The sequence below is a fragment of the Cryptomeria japonica genome, chromosome 4, assembly GCF_030272615.1.
Source record: "Cryptomeria japonica chromosome 4, Sugi_1.0, whole genome shotgun sequence".
NCBI lineage: Eukaryota > Viridiplantae > Streptophyta > Pinopsida > Cupressales > Cupressaceae > Cryptomeria > Cryptomeria japonica.
The window spans coordinates 418,288,110-418,308,686 of record NC_081408.1 but is presented as its reverse complement, the minus strand read 5'-3'; the positions used below and the strand labels follow the sequence as shown (position 1 = coordinate 418,308,686).

The following is a 20,577-nucleotide window of genomic DNA, read 5'->3' as shown; positions in this document are numbered from 1 at the left end:
TTACTTTCTGTTGCACATAAACAATGGTTTGAGTAGAAGTCAGTTTGTTGTTATAATCAATCAAGGAGAAAACAACTACATTTAAAGCCATCTGGTATGCGTGTTTTTGCTGTTTTTTTTTTCATTTTTATTAGGTGTATATATGTTGATTATCTTTGGGGTTCTGAAATACCGATGTTTGACCACTGGTCTGAACTGCAGGTTAACACAGTCTTGCAACTAGCCTTAGTTGGCACAGCTCTACTTCAACCAGAAATAGGAACAGAGGATTCACTCTATTTGGTGACATGGTTAAGGTTGATTTCTTGATCTGGACCCACTTGCACACTAGTTTTTATATCATCTCTGTTGAATATCCTTTGACTTTTTCTAAGTTTTGTATTAAATTTGTGAAAGATTTTTCCAAGTTTCCCATGTTGATTCAAATGAGTGATAGAAGTCCATATCTACTGTGTTTCCAGCTGGTTGGTGGCGGCAACAACATTGGCATCCTGGGCAGGTTATGGGCTGGTGCTCTTTCAGAAAGCTCCTCAAACAGCTATACGAAGTTCAAGAATGATTTCTGGCAATAAGGCTAGAGACAATCAATAGTCAGTGCTATTCTATGCATTTGATATTTTTACTTGATGGATATTTAGTTAGGGAATGAGCTCCATGCATATAAATTATCTTTCTTCTTTTTGCTGCAAAATCAAAATTTATAGAATTTAATCAGGTGGCTCTAAGAGAGAACAATGCAATCACTCATATTATGATCTATATGAGTAGAAATCGCAACCTTGTGTAACGTGGTTTAGGGGTTGTCAGATCCATTAAAAGAGATGAGCATAAAATTTTAAGAGAGGAATGGTTATATATCAACTTATTTACTGAACAACAAATAGGAATCCTGATGGAATTGTTTAGAAGTATAAAAAGAAAAGAAGTTGACAAGGGACTGGAGAAAATAAAGTTCAAAAGTGATTCAGGAAGTTAATTTCTATGGCAAGCTTTCATTTTGAACCAATGTATATTTGAATTATGTGAATGGATTTACAGAGGAGTAAATCATTTACCGGCAGTGGAAATCTTTCTCATGGGGAAAATGCGTGGCTTAGGGATGTGGTGTCATGTATATCTTCCTATGTTCAACTAAAGGACAATCTTGATTACTATCATTTTTAAGATTTTGTTCAACATGGGCTCAGGCTGTCACCAAGAATATTCATCGCATGATCTAGTAATTGAAACAATAGTAAGTCTGTCCAAAGTTGGAATTATTAGTTATAGAGAAGGATCTCACAAGAAAATCTTTTAATTTAGAGCTATTTCATAACTTCAAGAATTTAGTAAGAATTTTTAATATTATGCATACTGTACTTTCATTGAACAAGCATCCTGTGCTCTACATACACAGTTGTGATACAATACACGTTGACATAGTCCATATCTACTCTAGGGAGTGTTAAGTGGCATTGTCCTAGATGCTGACTGATTACATGAGAAGGTTTGTTGGTTGCTGAGCTTGACAACATACAGTTTAGTAAGTACTTGTTCTAGCTGTGTATCCAAAAGGAGATTATTTAAAAGATCAGCAGAGAAACAAATTATTACTCCAAAAGCTCCAGAAACAGAAGGCAGGCCAGTTACAAACGTGGTGATCATCATTAGTACTGTAATGCTACTTTTCCTGGAATATAAAATCAAAGAGATTTAAATTATCAGAGTTAAATTGAAATTTGCAGCGAACTTATTTGTTATTATCGAAGTTAAAAATAAACTATATAACTAACCACAATGCAATATTTATAGGTATTAGATTTACTTAGAAACGGTATTTTATAAAAAACATTGTTATCCATCTAGAATATGAAATTTAACATTAAAATAGCCAAAGCTTGTTTTTGTTATCAACTTAAAATATTATATTTCAGATCCAATGTCAAGTACTACTTATTTGAGAAAACCTTGGAAATGGCTACTTGCACCCTATGGAGATCTTATTAGTTTTTGCCCTCGTAGCTTTGAAGCACTCTTGGATGAATAATGCTATTTAGAATGTAGCACATAAAACATGCTCAACACAAAGCCCTGGCTAAGACAATCCTAAGAATACTTGTATCCCAAATTGGACACATTCCATGTTCCCATTTCCAGTCCCTGCAGCCCATGAAACTAATTTATTCCTCGACTGGTCTCTATTGTCACTTGAAATTGCACCCTGCTGGAACTAGTCCAGTATTCCAATGACACAATGGGACTGATCTCAAGGTCTGGAACCTGTCGTGACGTTTTCACACATCGCCCCATTGCAAATGTGAGATGTCCCCACCTAGGAGTGCATAAGCAACTTTGTGAAGTCTCTAGGAAGAGATGAAGTTGTGACAGAAATAGCATGTATATGCATTATGCCGATAATATTCAGATTGCTGTAGCATGATCATTAGGGATTAGATCATATCAAAGATGCTATTAAGTTACAGGCAGTGACCCTTTTTATTATGCACAGCAGCAGTGACTTTTGCTCTTTGTGTTATGCACCGTAAACATTACATGCCCAGCACCTTGCCAACTGTAGAAACTTGACGAATCAGGACATAGCAACACGGATTAAGGCATTTAGCCAAGGGAGGTAGGATTAACATTAATAAATGGACAAATATGATTAATAAAGGAAAGACGCCATCTTTTAAGGAACACGTGAAGTGAAAGGGCACAAACTAAATACAAATTAATTATTCCTAACCAAAAAGGCGGGATGAAGGATGACAATAGAAGGACACCTCTATTCGAAAGATACTTAGGAGAATAAGATTGTCTCAAAAAGAAAAAGGGGGGGAAACAGGGAGATGCTATCGATCTGGACATTGGAGAATAAGAAATTCAGAAGGTCATTGTCAATATTGGGAGATTGATAGAAGGAGCCTTATACCCCCATAAGAGAATGGGCAAACTTATAGGAGTGGCCGCACCACAAGAGAGGCCAGAAATTATTGCAAACATAGTTCAGTCAGACTGGGTACCATATTTCCAGTCAGACCCCGACTTAAGAATATCAATACAAAAACTGTTCATCATACATATAAATGAATATATTTACTGAGATTAAGCAGTATTAAATTGCAGACTTTATATGATTAAGTTATAACAATCTCCACATCTAGCTTATGCTGTAACTATCTTCGTATATTCATCTGATATCAATCAGTCAAGAAAGGAGGTTCTCATAGGGAACACCACAGTGGTATTAGAGCCCTGCCATCCTGTGGGAATTTGGTGAATGCAAACATATCAACGAAAAAGGGGCCAATCAGCCATGGCAGAGCAGTTGGAAAAGGAAATGAAGGTTTTCATGGAGCAGACCAATGACAAGTTTGAAAGGACAAACCAGCTAATCCTCTGAGCCATTCAAGGCATGAGTAACAATAATACAAGGGTTAATCCCAATTTGGGAAGAGACACACACTCCAATCAATCTGAAAATGAACAGTCATCTCAAGGCTCCATTCTCAAACCTACCATGCCAACATTCTTGCCCAAAGAAGAACCCATGCCAGAGGGGGAGGAACCAGTAATTGAAAGTGTGGAGGAGATAGCTGCAATCTATGCAAGGTTTGGCCCCGTAATACAAGAGCGCATGCCCTTCAAAGAGTATTGTGAGGTTAAAACCCAAGCCAACCCAAATAGGAGGAAGAAGCGTGTAGACAAAGATCTCAAAGCAAGGCTGAGTAAGATGACATTGCCACACTTTGATGGGATAGGAAAATTCTCAGCCCAATCTTGGGTTAAAAAATTGGATACATACTTATCACTCAGCCCCATGATGGAGGAGAACGCTATCAAATTTGCTACACTTCATTTGATTGGGATAGCACACAATTGGTGGCACCACGGCCTTGTCACTCAAGATCATCGAAGCATCACCACATACAATGAATTCACCCAAAGACTTATCATGAGATTTGATCAAAGACATCTGGAGTGGTATTTCAAGGAACTGACTCTCCTCACGCAACAAGGCTCAGTGGAAGTGTTTACCGCTACAACTGGTAAATTAAATACAGGAAATAATAATGTACATGACAATGCATACCAGACACGGTAGTAAAATATATCTTTATTCACACATGCAATTATTACAAAGAAGAGACCAGAGATGGTCGGCCAAGGATTACAATAGATGCGACTATATCGTACCACTTCCTTGGCGGTACACGACATATTTAAAGGACTCGACGGTTGCCGAGAGGTACACAACCGTCAACCAACCAACCGACACATAACTACCCGAGAGTGACAACCCACTTAAGACAATTAATTAATACATTGTCAAGTAACCAAAATTATCAAACATAACAATATGCGTTTTATGCCAACTACATCATCCCACCCCCCCCTCCAAAAGAAAAAGTTGTCTTCTAGTTGACAAGTAAACATCAAGTAATATCTGGAAAGACTAATGACTACAGTGCAGGCCAAGACTTGTACTAGACAACCCCAACATGTAGTGTACTTGCCAAATCAAAAGGAGGTTTGGGGGCAGCGCCCCTGTAATGTCCCCTTCTTAGGTAACTTAGTATTACGGGTCAATTACTTGAATTCCTTATACTTAATATGAATTTTAATATTTTGATCTTCCTTTGAACTTATAAAATTGATAATATAAAGACTTACATATTTTAAATGACACCTATTATGCCTCTCGCGATCTCTAATTTATACAATTAATACCTGCTGAGTGAACAATATATCTAATAAGTTTCACTTTCACCTATATTGATAAGGGATATCGATTGAATGACAAGATAGTATTGTGCTTGATATGATCTGGTGAACTATGCCAACTGATGAAATTCCAATCTGTGATAAGAGGTAGAGTTATATGTGCTCTTTTTGATATGTCTGCGTGGTTTTGCAACGATCCCCCTTGACCTTGCTGCTATATCTGGCCACTGATAATAATATGCAATTTATAGACTCTAGTATCGCTCTATGGTGCTACATTGTGGCTCCTAATGTAGACTCATATGCTTGCAGCTTAAGATGGTGTAGTCTCTAAATTATGACTGTGTTCCTTATGCCACTGAAATGCTAGAGGCAACTACTCTTAGAAGATCGAACCCAAAATGGACAAGGAATAAAAGATAGATTGAATTTCCCGAGACGTTATTGCTGATATGTATCGTTGGCCAATACAGTTTTGGAACTATTGGCTTTATGATTGATGAATATTCTCCTTACGCCATAGCAAATGTCACACCTACTAATAGAGATTGCAAAGATTATCGTTCTGTCATATATGTTACTTTTTATGCGAACTAGTACTTCTGTCCAATAATGGATTACGTTTATTTAGGTATGTACAATATATATAACTATAGTCTCCCTTTCCCATTGTATCACCAAGAACGGGGATGTTACTACTTCGAACTTAAGAGCAGTTCTGATCTGATCTAATTGATCCTTATGTTCAAACGATCTAACCCATCGTCAATTTCCTCCACGTAGGTCTGCATAGTATATCCCTCCTCCCTCCGGAATTATTATGATCGTCATCTTATATGATGTATTTGGGATGATAAGTCCCTTGGTAAGAGGTGCGTCCCATGCCCTTTAATACTTAACTTTCTTTATACAGCTATTAATCGCACCTTGTGAAATATCGTTAAGATCTATAATCTTGACTTATGATGATAATAATTATTAATTCCTTATTGAGTTAATAGTTATGGTAACCGTTGTCAAGCGCTATCTATCACTTTGACACCAACTAATGATCATTCTTTCTAATCTCTTCGTATCACAACGTTAATCTCAAGGATGCTTAAGGGTAATTGGAATCGTCTATGTTCACAAACGCTCCCCCTCATACGATAGTTGACTTAATAGTTCTCAAGATGATGGATATCATTCACTCTAACGTAGCTCTATTCTATGCCAATATGATTCCTTAGCATTACTCGATATTCAAAATGGTCTCCTCTTAAGCTGTAAAATATACCTTCATCAAGATGTGTATGTATTCTATATTCGGAAATATCCGAGTCTATACTGTAGGCTGATTGTTAATAAATAATATAATTAATTTATAATAATATGATGTTAATTTAAGATTATTAATAAATTATGCTTTATGTAAGTAATAGATAATCGTAAATAACAAATTAATAATAATATTAATATTATTTTTATATCAATGAATGATTAATATTACTATTAATATTATTAACATCAATTATTAATTATATAATAAATGATAATTTATTATTATGATGAAGAATCACAAAATCTATTATTAATTACATCACCAGGATGTGGGTTTATGACAACCCTCTCACTTTAGAGGAAAATCGTGAAGTCTCATAAATGAGACGATTTTCCAATCTTATTCAATGTTAATTAATAAATGTTTTAATTATCGTATTTAGCTAATCACAATAATCCAATGTCCAAAGAGGGGTTATGACAGCCCCTGCCGCCAACACCAAATTACAACCTTCAAAACCACATATAACTCCACGGCATGCATCAATTTTCTGCTTTTTAAAGACGTCAGGAACAAGGCCAATGAAGTCAAAATTCTGATCAAGTCGTATTCTCTCGTATGTGTTTTGTGTTTTGTCGTACAACTCAAGAACTCTCCCATACGATGCAACACTTCCTTCGTATGGTGCAACTCTTTTTCTGTACGACCTAGCAACCCTTTCGTGTGGTGCAACTCTTCCTTCGTATGGCCCAACAACTCTTCTGTACGGTACAACTCTTCCTCCGAACGACCCAACAATGCTTCCATACGGTGCAACTCTTCTGCTCGATTCACGAATTCCTTCATATTGGTTGTACGGATTCCTCTTTCACACGGTCCTCTCTGCCTTGTACGCCCTCTTTATTTCCTTGTACGGTTGCCTTTTCAATACAACTTCCTTTCTCTGGTACGGATTTGTTGATTTGATTTCCTCGTACAAACTTTTCCGTACGGTGTCCTTGTTTGTAGAACCGTACAACATACGACCTAGACCATATAGATCATCACTGGATACTTTTCCCCATACGACGTACAGGGGTGCTATTTATGTGGATGTCTTTGTGTCTCGTACGACCTGAATGGCGCAGAACTTCGTACGGATCCCTCCTAGCTGTTGTTCAGTTCCAACTTTGTCTTGCACGGTACTGTGGGTACGGTGATCCCACACCTGTACGACTTCAGATTTCCCATATGGTAACTCTTCAGAACTTGTCGTACGACTACTACCTATACATCTTTGCTCCGCACGGTTGATCTCTCCAGCCTCTGTAAATATACTTCTTCTTTGCACTTGTGCTTTCAATATAGAAAAATGACTTTGGATCAAATTATGAGGGCCTCCCTTCTGCAACATTTTGTTCCTTCCATTTTCTATCTCCATACTGTCAGATGTATCATCCATAATGTTGCATGCTTTGATTAGCTGCTCTTCAGGGAGAGTTGTAGCTTCAAGGAAATTACATGTTGGTGAAAATACCTCATAATCTTCCATTTTCCAGTGGAATAGTCCATTCAGGGAACTCATCTCATCTTCAGAGCAATCTTCCAGTTCTAGCATCCCTTCGTGGTTAGGTTGCATGCCTTTCCTCCCTTCGTCCATACCAAACTCTCCGCCCTCAAACTCTGAGTCAGAGGATGCCAGTTCTTCACTCACTGCTTGGTTCTTCAAGTCAATCACATATTTATGCCCTTCACTCTCGATGGAGAGTGTGTTCTTCCAGTTATAATTTGCCTTTGCCATGATCAGCCAACCTCTTCCGAGGAGGGCATCATAGGCTTTTTTCTCCAGTGGAATGACAATGAAGTCGAGGAAGAAATGTTGGGTGCTGATAACATCCTTTTGTGCCATAAGTGTTTGCAAGGGTTTGATACCATGTTGGTCGGCATCTACAAGCTGGAATGTTGGTGGCCAGAGAGTTGGTTTGCCCAAACCCCTCCATGTTTCTTTTGGCAATACATTTACTCCAGAGCCACCGTCCACGATGGTATTGGTTAGCTTTTGTCCCATGATCTCCATTTCTACTATGGCTGGCTCTCGGCCAATACTCACAGTGAGTAGCATGGGGTCTGTGGCGGATGTGCCAAATGGCTTTGTCGCTTGCTGGTCCATGGTAGATGTGCCAGGTGTTTTGTCGCCGGCTCGCGGCGTTCTTGGTCGATGATATTGTTGCCAACTACATTTGTGAGGGCCAGTTTCAATTGTGGCATAGTCTGTAGAAGGTCAGATACCTGTACTGGTACGGTAGCTTGCAACATTTGTTTTATGATAGTTTTCTTGGACTTCGACTGTGGAGTACTGACAACATCATGTGAGCCCCTTCGCTTCTCCGCCATTGCGTGTTCAACATCCGCCTTTGCCTCTCGGAGTCTTTCCTTCTACGTACGGGGATCAGGGTACACAACGGTTTTGCTTTGTAACCTTGTGATTGGAGTATCTCCTCATCTGGCTCTTTGATGTCCAAAATATTTACCCCTTTCTGCTTTGTATAGTTGGTGTCTTCATGGTCACTTGGTCCACACCATTTGCACAATAATTGTATGTTGTCTTTCTTGTTCTGGCAATCTCTCGCAAAGCGTCCCGATCAACTACATTCTCGACACTATATGATAGGAAGTTCTTTAGGATTCATACTGTATTTGGTTTCACCCTTGTTTATTTCCATAACCTCTTGGTGATACATTTTGTGATTTCGATGGGCCGGACTCTCCCTGCGTGAAGAGTACTTGCGTACTTCTCATCTTCAAATTGTATGGGCACTCCTTGATTGAATACCCCAACACTTGGCAAATCTCACAAAACATATTTCTAGGACAATTACCTTTCGTGTGCCCCTCATTTTTGCACTCAGCACACCATGGTTCATTACCTTCTTTGCTGGTTCCTTTCTCTGCCTTCAATTCTTTCATCATTCTCAACATATCCCATTGAAGGGCTCGTACGGTTTTGGATTCTTCGTCACTGCTACCTTCGGTGCTCTCATCATTGTCGATCTTCCTCTTCTCTCGAGACGAGGTTTTGTTTTTACTCTCGATGTCCATCGCCTGATTGTAAGCATTGGCGTAAGAGGACGGAGGCACTACTTTCATCTTCTTGCGTAGTGAGGGTATCAATCCCTCCATGAACCACCTCTTCTTCAACCTGTCGGCTCGCTGGTTCTCCATCTTATTCAACAGTTCTTTGAGCCTATGGTTGCATACACTCTCATTTTTCTGTCATAACCCCTCTTTGGACATTAGATTATTGTGATTAAATAAATACGATAATTAAAACATTTATTAATTAACATTTAATAATATGGGGAAATCGTCTCATTTATGAGACTTCACAATTTTCCTCTAAAGTGAGAGGGTTGTCATAACCCCACATCTTGGTGATGTAATCAATAATAGATTTTGTGATTCTTCATCATAATAATAAATTATCATTTATTATGTAATTAATAATATTAATAGTAATATTAATCATTCATTAATATAAAAATAATATTAATATTATAATAAGACTGTCATATCCCCTCCTTGATCGTTATATGTATATATATCTTAAATAAAGTGATTATTAGTAATTAATATGATAATTATGAAACCAAAGATTATTTGTAATGATTAAATATTATTATTTTTTAATTAATATATTTATTAACATTTATTATTAAACTTTATAGTTTTATCTTATAATATTACAGTGCTTCAACTAAGTAAAATTGGAGTACATAATTCATCCACTTAGTTATGGATGCGGAGAACGATAAGGATGTGGTCTTTATGCAATCCAATCTTCATCTATTTTGTAATGTCCCATTCCGGAACTAAGGATAGTTACCATAAGCATTACCCTCTGAGATCATTCAAATTCGAGAAGTCTCCCATGGAGACGAATTTGTAAATCAGATTCGAAGAGAGATCAAACGATCTTTATGATCATTATATCAACTATCTCCAAATGGGCGATCCTGTAGATTAATGTCTATTGCGAACCAGTCAAAAAGAGAATAAGGAAGATGATCCCAGCGATTGGAATGTAACAACAAGTCTTCAACGTATACATACTTCTGCTATCTCAAAGAATAAATAAATGACGCAGCAATACTATACCTAAGACCAAATGATTCACTACGCAGTTACGTGAAAGGATGGTCAATACATACTTAGCGAACATAAGTCAATATAATTACGGGACATTGCAAAGATCTTTTTCGTTATATCAACACTAACATTCTCTCTGAAATAACCATTCACTAGAACAAACCGCCTAAAAGAAAATGTCATCATCCAACTCCAAAGGCATTCCTAGGATGTTTCATACATTCAGTAGTTAAGACTATCGCTGTCCAAGAAGAAGCAAACATTTCGATCAAGAGTTAATTAATTGATGAATGATATGGTTAGTAAACATGGAAGAGGTCCAATTAGACTAATTAAGTCTGTTTGCAAAGGACATGGCTGTTGAGATACAACTTCTCACATTATGGCCATTCGATGCATATTAAGGGAGAATCACAGACTCACCAAGAAGGCGGGTAGAGTATCGGAAAAAAACAGAAGATCCTTGAGCTGTAAGTGCGTTGAGTGTCGAGTAAAATTATGAGAATATAAAATCAGGAAAAAGAAGGAAAAATAGATGGGGGGGAAATGATTATATATAGTTTGTGCTCCGGGGTATTGTTGTGACCATTTCACACATCGCCCCATTGAAAATGGGGACCCCCTCTTTTTGCTCGTTTTTGCTCGCCTTTCGCTTTGTTTTTTAGGGTTTTGGTAGTTTGTCAATTGTCTGGATTTAGGGTCAACCCTTAGGGTTTTAATTAACGTCTTTTCAAGCCAGAATCTAGTCAGTTTTGAGAGCTTTTGAGCTTCCTTTCGTAGGATGCAATTTTGAATGCAGTGATTTCGCCAGAATGGTCCATTTTCAATTGGAATTTTTGAATGCAGAGCTTAAATTTGTCTAAGTGTTGAAGATGAAATGTGAATTTTGACCAATTGACCAATTTTGACCAAATTTTGAGTTTTTTTGATTTTGATCCCAGGCATTGGAAATGATTTGTTTTCGCCGTGTGAAGTGATAAAATGTGTAAAATCATGATATTTTGGCCTGTAGGAGCAAAATCGCTCCTGTCCCTCAGTGAAGGACCGGAGCTACAAATCAAATATTGCTTTGTCCTTGCAGGATTTTAACGACTTGACAATTTGAAGAGGTCCAAGGGAAGATGTTTCATCAAATGAATATAACTTGAAGAGCAAACACGAAGAAGAATGGTCCAGAAGGCCAAAATCGCTCCTGTCCCTCAGTCAGGGACTAGGGCGAAATACATTGTAGCTCCCGTCCCTCTCCCAGGGACCAGAGCGATATTCTTCATAAGACGAGATTCAGGCGAAGATCAAGTCAAGTTTATGTTTGATGGCAAGGACAGAGGTGAAATGAACTCATTGAATACAAATTGAAGATTTTGAAACGTCAACAAGGGTCCCAAAATGCCTAGTTTGCTCCTGTCCCTCAGGAAGGGACCAGAGCGATTTTTGTTGTAGCTGATTTTCTTGCCGAGTTACAATCGATCCCAAGGCATGGATGAATGGAATGGAACATTGCGAATCCGTTGAATATAAGTTTTGAAGATGACGAAATGAAATAAGGCCTACAAGAGCAGGATCGCTCTTGTCCCTCTCCAAGGGACCAGGGCGATACAATGAGTTTGTTGCTTCTTATTCAAGTTCAAAACCGTTCCTCCAAGTTCAAGACATTCTAAGACGAGGAACAAGGTGGCAAAGGCATTTCAAGGCATCTCCATCAAGCACAAGGTTACAAAGGTCGCCACGTTGAAGGAATTTGCACTAAGACTCCCAGTTCGCTCCTGTCCCTCAGGAAGGGACCAGAGCGATATTTCCATAAAGGCATAGATTTCAAAAGTTAAGCAAGTTTCAAGCGACCAAGGGGAATCAAGGGACTTTATTTCACGCGTTGAAGATAATTGCAAGTTGATCAAAACAAGAACAAGCTCAAAATATTGAATTTCGCTCCTGTCCCTCTCCAAGGGACCAGAGCGATGTTGAAGGTATTGACCGATTTATGCAAAAATCACGTTAAGACAAGACTTCACAAGGTCATACAAGGTTCAAGGCATCTTTTGAAGGTGATATATCAAAGTTTGGAACGTCAAAATGTTATCAATCAAGCTAAGGAGTCTATATCGCTCCTGTCCTTTGGACAGGGACCAAAGCGATTATTACAAAAACACTCATGCTCCTTCAAAATCAAGGCAAGGCAAAGATAGACGAGGTAAAGGACGTTATTTGGAAGGCAATAAACGAAGAGCAAAGGTTAAATATTTACGAATTTGAGCCAGGACATGAAGATCGCTCCTGTCCCTCTCCAAGGGACCAGGGCGATATTTGCCAAAACACATGATATCCTTTGAAGATCACGTTAAGATAAAGTCGCACATGGTTTTAAACATCATTTGGAAGGCGATGCAAAGGGAAATGGACGTTAAATATCACCGATTTGAGCTTAAAATGGAGAAAAGACAAGGATCGCTCCTGTCCCTCTCCAAGGGACAAGGGCGATGATCCTTTAAACATCAAAATGCCTTGTAAAATTCAAGCAAAATGAGCATGGAATGAACAAGCAAGGTTATTATTCACCATACAAGGAAAAGTTGATGTCAAAATGGAGAATTTCAAGTGAAAACATTAGGATCGCTCCTGTCCCTCTCCAAGGGACCAGGGCGATATTACATTCAAGGGCATCCCTTCACACATGCAAATCAATCAAACTTGAAGGACTCGACAAAAATGATGATTTGAACGTAGAAATGCAGAGGTTGAATGTCAAAAATGCAAAAATCAAGACCAACATGATGGATCGCTCCTGTCCCTCTCCAAGGGACCAGGGCGATGAGGTACGTATGCTTCATTTTCAAAATATTTTGGCGCTCAAATAAACATTTTTTTGAATTTATTTAAATGCTAGCAAAATCGATATTTTAATTAAAAATGGCATTTAAATATTGCGCTTGGTATTAATTAATTATTTTTTGCCTCGTAAAAAAAAAAATCGAAGTTTATTAATTAAAAACGATGGCATTTAATAATTGATTATTAATTTAATTAAAAAATTAAAAAGGAGCGCTTGGTTTGGAGAGTTGGCCTTGTTATTTAATTAAAAATCGTTTTTAATTGCCTTATTTTACCAAGTCGGCCTTGGGGGTGAATGGAGAGGTGAGCGCTATAAAGGGAGAGTGAAATCTTCATTTTCACATCGTCATTTTACCTATCTTACATGCGATTTTGAGGAAGAAGGTGCGAAATTGTGTTTGAAAGTGCGATTTGGAGTTTATTAATCAAAGGTGGTGCGAACTATCAATCCAAGGTGGCGCTAGTTACTTCCAAGGTGGTGTGAATCTATATTGAGCGAATTTGCCAAGGCTTGAAGATCACGTTGAAGGGGGGAATTTGAAGATCACGTCAAGGACACAAAAGGTGGCGAAATTACTATCTTGAGAAGATCACGTTGAAGGATATTTTCGATCTTTTTGCCTAGGCGATTTTGTCCTTTTTGCATTCTAGAGTTAGCTCTCTATTGAGGTATGGCGATTTGATTTTATTGTTTTATTTATTCATCGTCATATTTTAAATTTTGAATTATTTTGAATTTTGAATTCCTAGCTCAATCGTTTTATTTTAGGAAATGATAACTCAAAGACTTATCATGAAGTTTCCTAAAATTTATCGCTCTAATCTATGTTATTTATTGCAAAATCTAGCTTCTCATTATGAAATGTTGTGTAGGTATGGCGACCCCGAAGGCGGGAGCATCCACCAGTCGCTCAGCTCTCATGAAAGAAGATCAGAAGACCGAAGAAGTGGAGACCAAGATCGTGTCGAAGTGGAGCAACATTGGAGATACAAACTTGGGTAACTTTAGCACGAAGAAGTTTCGGGAGGTCCCTTACATTGGCAAGCCATCACCTGTCGCCCGGAGAATAATCGAGAGTGGCATCATTAAGGCGGCCGGCTTTCCTCCAGCTGTTCAGTGCCATGAGTTGATGATCGAATGTGCTCGCCACTATGATCCACAGTCCAGAACGATCGTGTCCAATGAGGGAAACACTTTGGCGTACCTTTCAGAGGAAGCTATAAGTGAAGCTTTCCATCTTCCAGAGCACAGGGACATGATATACAAGAGCATAGAAGGAGCCAGATCAATGTATGAAGATGATCCAGATGCTTGTCTAAGCATTATCAATAAGAACTGGCTACTTAAGAGCCGTCCCCGTCTGAGCAAGGTCCCGAACACACCGCACAGGATTGATTTCCAGGAGGAGTACAGAGATTTAATTACCATGCTCAACCGAGTTACAGGAGCCCCGCATGCCTTCTATTTTGAGAAGTGGATGTTTTACTTCATCCAGGTGATTGTTCAAGGGAAAGGTACGATACATTGGGCTAGGATGATTAGCCATTGCTTAGACGTACAGTTGAGGAGACTCAAGGCTACTAAGTCCTTCCACATGAGTTCATATGTCATCTATGCCTTGATTAGGAGTGTTGAGTACGCAGGACTACCTCACAGAGGAGTGATTGGAAGAGGACCCGGCGAGGTCAGAGCTTGTGATTCCTATGCCTACTTGCATCATCCGCCAAGGAGCAACTATAAGTTGGTTAATGATACTTTCACGATGAACATCACAAGGACGTTGCAAGGCGGAATTCACAACAGATTATCTCAGGATGCCCAGGAATTCATAAAGAGGTACGGTGCTTGGTTCATCCAGTTTCCCAAGTTCACTTATATTAGAGTGCATGGATTTCCGTTACCTCCATACATGTTGCCGAGATATCCGACAGACAGAATTGTGTTACTTGAAGTAACAAGACAGTTGGCAGCATATGTGAAGGCATTCAGACACAGACATCAGAATGGAGTTCCAGTACCTATCATTTTGGGTAATTCAGTTGAGGTATGTCCTAATGCTTTAGCTATGGATGACGCAGAGAAGGAGTTAGCCTTGTATTCTTTTTCATCTTTTGCTTTGAGAGAAAGCTTTGATCCACATGGACATTTAGAGGGGACAGTCGGCAGGAAGTTTAGACATGAGTATCAGATTGAGGATTTTATGATGAATCTCTTAGATGATCTTGAAGTGAAACGGAAAATGCATTCTAGATTGCCTTTGGATTTCATCAGGAAATGTAGGATTTACAGAGTGGCCGACCAAGCTCAGGACAGTGGCAGACATATCCAGTCATCCTATGATCGAGAAAGCAAAACAATAAGGTTACATTGGAATGAGCCCGAGGTCGTGGATTTAGATACTTTGATGGCACCAGTCTTGTCTTGTACTCACAGATGGGTTGACATTCAGCATCAAAAGTTGAGAGAACAAGGCATAGCTATGTCTTTCACTTTGGAAGAGAAACCTGCCGAAGGTGGAGCTAGTGTAAGTGAAGGCAATCCTAATCCTAGGAATTCAGGTGAAGGTAACCTTCGATGTGCCAGTGAGGGCAATCTCCATTCAAGAGGTTCGAAGAGGAAAGAGAGACCTGGAAAGAGGGAATCTTCCAAGAAGAAGCAAGAGGCCAACAGAGATCGATCATCCGGTACTTCTTCTAGACCTGAGAAGAGAACAATTCAAGTGGAAGAATCCATGGAGTCGATGGTACAGAACGATAGGCAGGAAGAAGGACAGGCACAGCATGGTTCACCCGATGGATCTCTCCAAGACTATGAGTTAGATGAAGACAAAGAAGACAATGAAATAACATCTCCTCCCAGACAGGAAGAAATAGTGCATAAAGAGATTCAAGTTCAAGAAACAAGATCAATTATCCCAGATTGGTTGAAGGAAAGATTAACCAAGGTGATCGTAGTAGAGGACGAGGACAATGCAATTGATTTAGAGAGCCTTGTTGGACGTTCACACGAAGTAACAGAGAAGAGAAAGGCTACCAAGATGTCCAAGATGATTCAAGATGAGACTGGATCCAGGAAATTGCAGATAGCTACACCGGCAGCAGACAAATATGAGGGTGAGATCCTAGCAGAAGAATATGATATACAGACTTTTGAGTTAGGACCACCTACAGCAGAGCAGACTTTAGATGATGCTACCGATTCATTTGAAGCATTGAAAGACAAGCTTAGAGAAGAAATGGAGAAGAACAGAAAGCTTGAGAGAGAGGTCGGTGCATGGAGAACGTATTTCAGTCACATCAATGAACCTTTGGGACGTCAGGATCCAGTTAGATCACCAGTACAAACATTACCGCTTCAATCAATCAATGAAGCAGAAAGATTCAGGAACATGGTCCAGCGTACAAGTAATTGGATGGATAGATCTCATACAGTGGCCATAGAGTTTGTAACAAGGATGATGAAGATTATTCATCAAGCTATCCAGGTTCTTGAGATGATCCACAATTTGATGATAACAGTAGCTGCATTCGCCCATACCAAGGATGTTATCATTCCTGTCTTGAAAGTTATTAGACACACATCAAGGAAGATCTTAGCACAAGAGAAGATCTTGGATGGAGAACCTCACAGTTTGTTTCATTGGTCAACCTTACTCCATATGAAGAATGTTTTCTTCGAAGACATCAGTGTTAGATGTGGCCAAGTTGAGGAGGTGATCAATCCGATCCAGGACAGAGTATTTGAGGTACTTCGTACCATTCTTGGCAGAAGGATCGAGGTCGAGACAGATGTGGATATGCAGGAATTAGAGGATAGAATCAAGGTCATCTTTTGCAAGGACGCTAATGTTACAGATGAGCAGTATGATTAGATGTTCGCCATCATGCTCCTGATTGAAAGAACAAAGGAACTTGAATCTACTTGGGACGCAGCTCTTCTAGATGCATTCGATCAGGTCATCCACTTAGAAGAGAGTATGAAGAATCTTCCCGAGATTCCAATCGCAGAGATCGAAGGAATCGTTTCAAGATTCATTGCATATGCTAAGAAAGAGAATTGGAAAGGGAATAAGATTCTAGATGAAAGGTTGTTGCAGATGACATGACATCTTATTTCTCATTGGTTTATGTCTCCTAGGTTTTTGTGCCAAAATTTAATATTTGGCTATGCATTTAATATTGTTCAGTAAAAAGGAGGCCATTTGTAACAAACCCTAATTAGGGTTTAGGTGTCATGATCTTGTCCGTTGATCTACTTTCAATCTGGACCTTTCATTGTAATTGGGGATGCTATTTATACCCCCATTTTTCATTTCATTTGAGAATAGTTAATAGTGTAATAGTCAATAGTTGATGTAATAGAGAAGAGAGATTAGAGCTAGAAGCAATTTTAATTTTGTAGCAAGATTGAGTTTTGAAGAGAGGAATTCAAGCAATTGTTGTATATGATGACTTGGAAATCAATAAAATATTGAAGTTATGGTGTTTTGTTGCAAACTTCTTGAGTTATCTTCATGGTTGTTTGATTTACTTGAATCGTGCTCAATCAAAGTAGCTTGTTAATTTGAAGGACATAGTGTGAGACTTGATCTTTGGTAGGATTCGTAATCCAAACCACTAGCTTCTTGCTGATTGTAGGAACGCCTTGCGTGGTCGACTGGAAAATACTTTGAATCCTTAATCTTCAATCATTCTTGTATCTTGGATATGTACCTTCGTGGTAGTGCCCATGATCTTTGATGCATTGGATATCAGTTTATTACCTTAGAAGATCGCACTAATTTCAATTGAGTTGTTATCTTATGGCAAAATTGAAGTTGGTTGAATCTTGCCAAGTCTTGTCTACACGAAGTCATCCTTAGGGTTAGATTAGATTAGACCTCTTTCAAACCCTATCCTTTTGTTATTTTTGAAAAGTTTCTTAGTTTAGTAAAATCTTGAGCTTTCGGAATACGTAAGGCCCCTTGGAGGAAACAGCAAATCACATCATACCGCTGGAAGCTTGTCCACACGTAGAGACCCTACTAAAAGAACCTTGGAGTCTACCTAACTGATCCTTTACGCGAATCTTCAGCAGTTAGAGACTATTTTCTCAAGAGAGGATAAGATGCCTATTGGTATTTTATTCTGTGTATGATTGTGTATAAAATACACGTCAACAGGTATGCATAAGGGATGTGCTTAATACGTATGGCTAATATATGAAGCCTGACAATGCAGCCAGCAAGGATAGGAAAAGCTCAGTGACAGGTACGTGGGGAAAGGATTTCTGATTTTATGGAATATAACAGCCAATAATTCTATATATTAAATCTTATATGAATTTAATAAAATTAGTGGCATTAATATGGTATAAAAGTTTATATATATATATATCAGTTAATGAATCAAAGGTAATCAAATTCAGTTTGTATAAATTGTTGTAATACTGTAAACTCATATAGTGTTAATAATATAAGGAATATAAATATAGTTAGATGTTCAGTAAGGGGACGAATACTATCAAAGAAGTTCAAATTACACCATTGGCAGTCAACTACTGTTACTGCAGATCAGTAATTGGTGTCAGCATCCTATGAGAGTAAATTCCCCTTCCCTCATTAGGATTAGGGAATAAGCTAAGATAGAACTTAATGTAATGAAAGTTAAATGAGTTATAATACTAATTCATATAATAATTTAAGAAAATATGAATCAAAGCATAAGAATGTATAATAATATATGTTAGTTATTAGTAATGGGTAGCCCTCTTAATAGGGGACATTACAAATGGTATCAGAGCTATGATCTTGCCATCCGGTAGGGTAAGATTGAATCAACGAATTATTCTAATCAATGAACAGAGGCAAGTACCATGACCGATAAGCAACGAAGGTTCTATCTCGTAAGATGAATTTAAAATATATTATTATCAGCCAAATAGATATTGAAATGGTATGACTTCAGAGTAATTCAAATTAAAATAGTGGAATTATCTCATTGATAACAGTGTAATCTTAAATAAATTGACTAATAATAGATGTAGACTTCACATTCACCACTAGTGTGGGAGAGAGATAAAACAATGAGGTCAGCAGAAACTAGGCCTCTGTCAGGTAGGCCACCCACTGCAGTTGACAAAGGGCTTCTGGCAGGAGGGCCAAGGGGGAGTGTACCGCTCTTGGGCCTGATAAGCGCTACGGGCGTCTCGTTGTGTCTAAATCTTTTCTCTCTCATTAATGGCGAATAGGGAGTTAAGCATAGACCATTTAATACTTGAGGAAAGTATCCAAACATTGTGCTATCTATCCTCTTTGTCGATATGGCTAATCAGACTCATTATATTTACTCCAATTGAAATTCTTAGGTTACAATTGGTGAATGATATAAGATACTACCAAGATAATGAATAAAGCAATTGCATATCCAAACCCAGTGAGATAGATGAGGAATTAGGCAACAGGGATAGCAGGAACTAGGCCTCTGTCAGGTAGGCCACCCACTGCAGTTGACAAAGGGCTTCTGGCAGGAGGGCCAAGGGGGTGTGTACCGTCCTTGGGCCTGATAAGCGCTACGGGCATCCTAAGGTAGCTTATCCCTTTTATCCCACTAGGAATTAAATATGGAATTGACTTATTGATAACAAATGAACTCAAATGAATTTTGACTAATTATACCCGAGATGAATTAATCAATCATTAAAATTTATTGTTTACCAGTTTTCTTTAGATTGCGGAGTTGGGGACATCACAAACTAGATTGGATGTTTATATTTTTGCATCAGGCAAGTGTTGATTTGTATTTCTACTCATAACAAGAAAGAAATTTCACAATGTGTGTATTCACATGTATACTCCGTGTTTGCATATATGTATGCTTCGTGTTTTCCATGTGTATGCTTTGTGCCTTCCACGTGTATTCTTCGTGTTTTCCATGTATATGCTCTGTGTTGTTTAACTCATGTTGGTAGATGACTTAGTTGATGAAATTAAAATAAACATTTGCTTGGGGACAAGCAAATTCGGGAAGGGCGGACTGTCATAACCCCTCTTTGGACATTAGATTATTGTGATTAAATAAATACGATAATTAAAACATTTATTAATTAACATTTAATAATATGGGGAAATCGTCTCATTTATGAGACTTCACAATTTTCCTCTAAAGTGAGAGGGTTGTCATAACCCCACATCCTGGTGATGTAATCAATAATAGATTTTGTGATTCTTCATCATAATAATAAATTATCATTTATTATGTAATTAATAATATTAATAGTAATATTAATCATTCATTAATATAAAAATAATATTAATATTATAATAAGACTGTCATATCCCCTCCTTGATCGTTATATGTATATATATCTTAAATAAAGTGATTATTAGTAATTAATATGATAATTATGAAACCAAAGATTATTTGTAATGATTAAATATTATTATTTTTTAATTAATATATTTATTAACATTTATTATTAAACTTTATAGTTTTATCTTATAATATTACAGTGCTTCAACTAAGTAAAATTGGAGTACATAATTCATCCACTTAGTTATGGATGCGGAGAACGATAAGGATGTGGTCTTTATGCAATCCAATCTTCATCTATTTTGTAATGTCCCATTCCGGAACTAAGGATAGTTACCATAAGCATTACCCTCTGAGATCATTCAAATTCG

General features: G+C 38.0%; 1 protein-coding gene across 1 annotated transcript in view; it reads left to right on the top strand.

Moving 5' to 3' along the window:
- LOC131030819 (CDP-diacylglycerol--glycerol-3-phosphate 3-phosphatidyltransferase 1, chloroplastic) overlaps positions 1-20,577 on the top strand; it is a 114,967-nt gene that overhangs the window by 59,472 nt on the left and 34,918 nt on the right. Inside the window, exons 7-8 of the mRNA XM_057961737.2 lie at positions 202-296; positions 462-590. Of these exons, the coding sequence (XP_057817720.1) occupies positions 202-296; positions 462-590 (224 nt within the window). The remainder of the gene's footprint in view (positions 1-201; positions 297-461; positions 591-20,577) is intronic.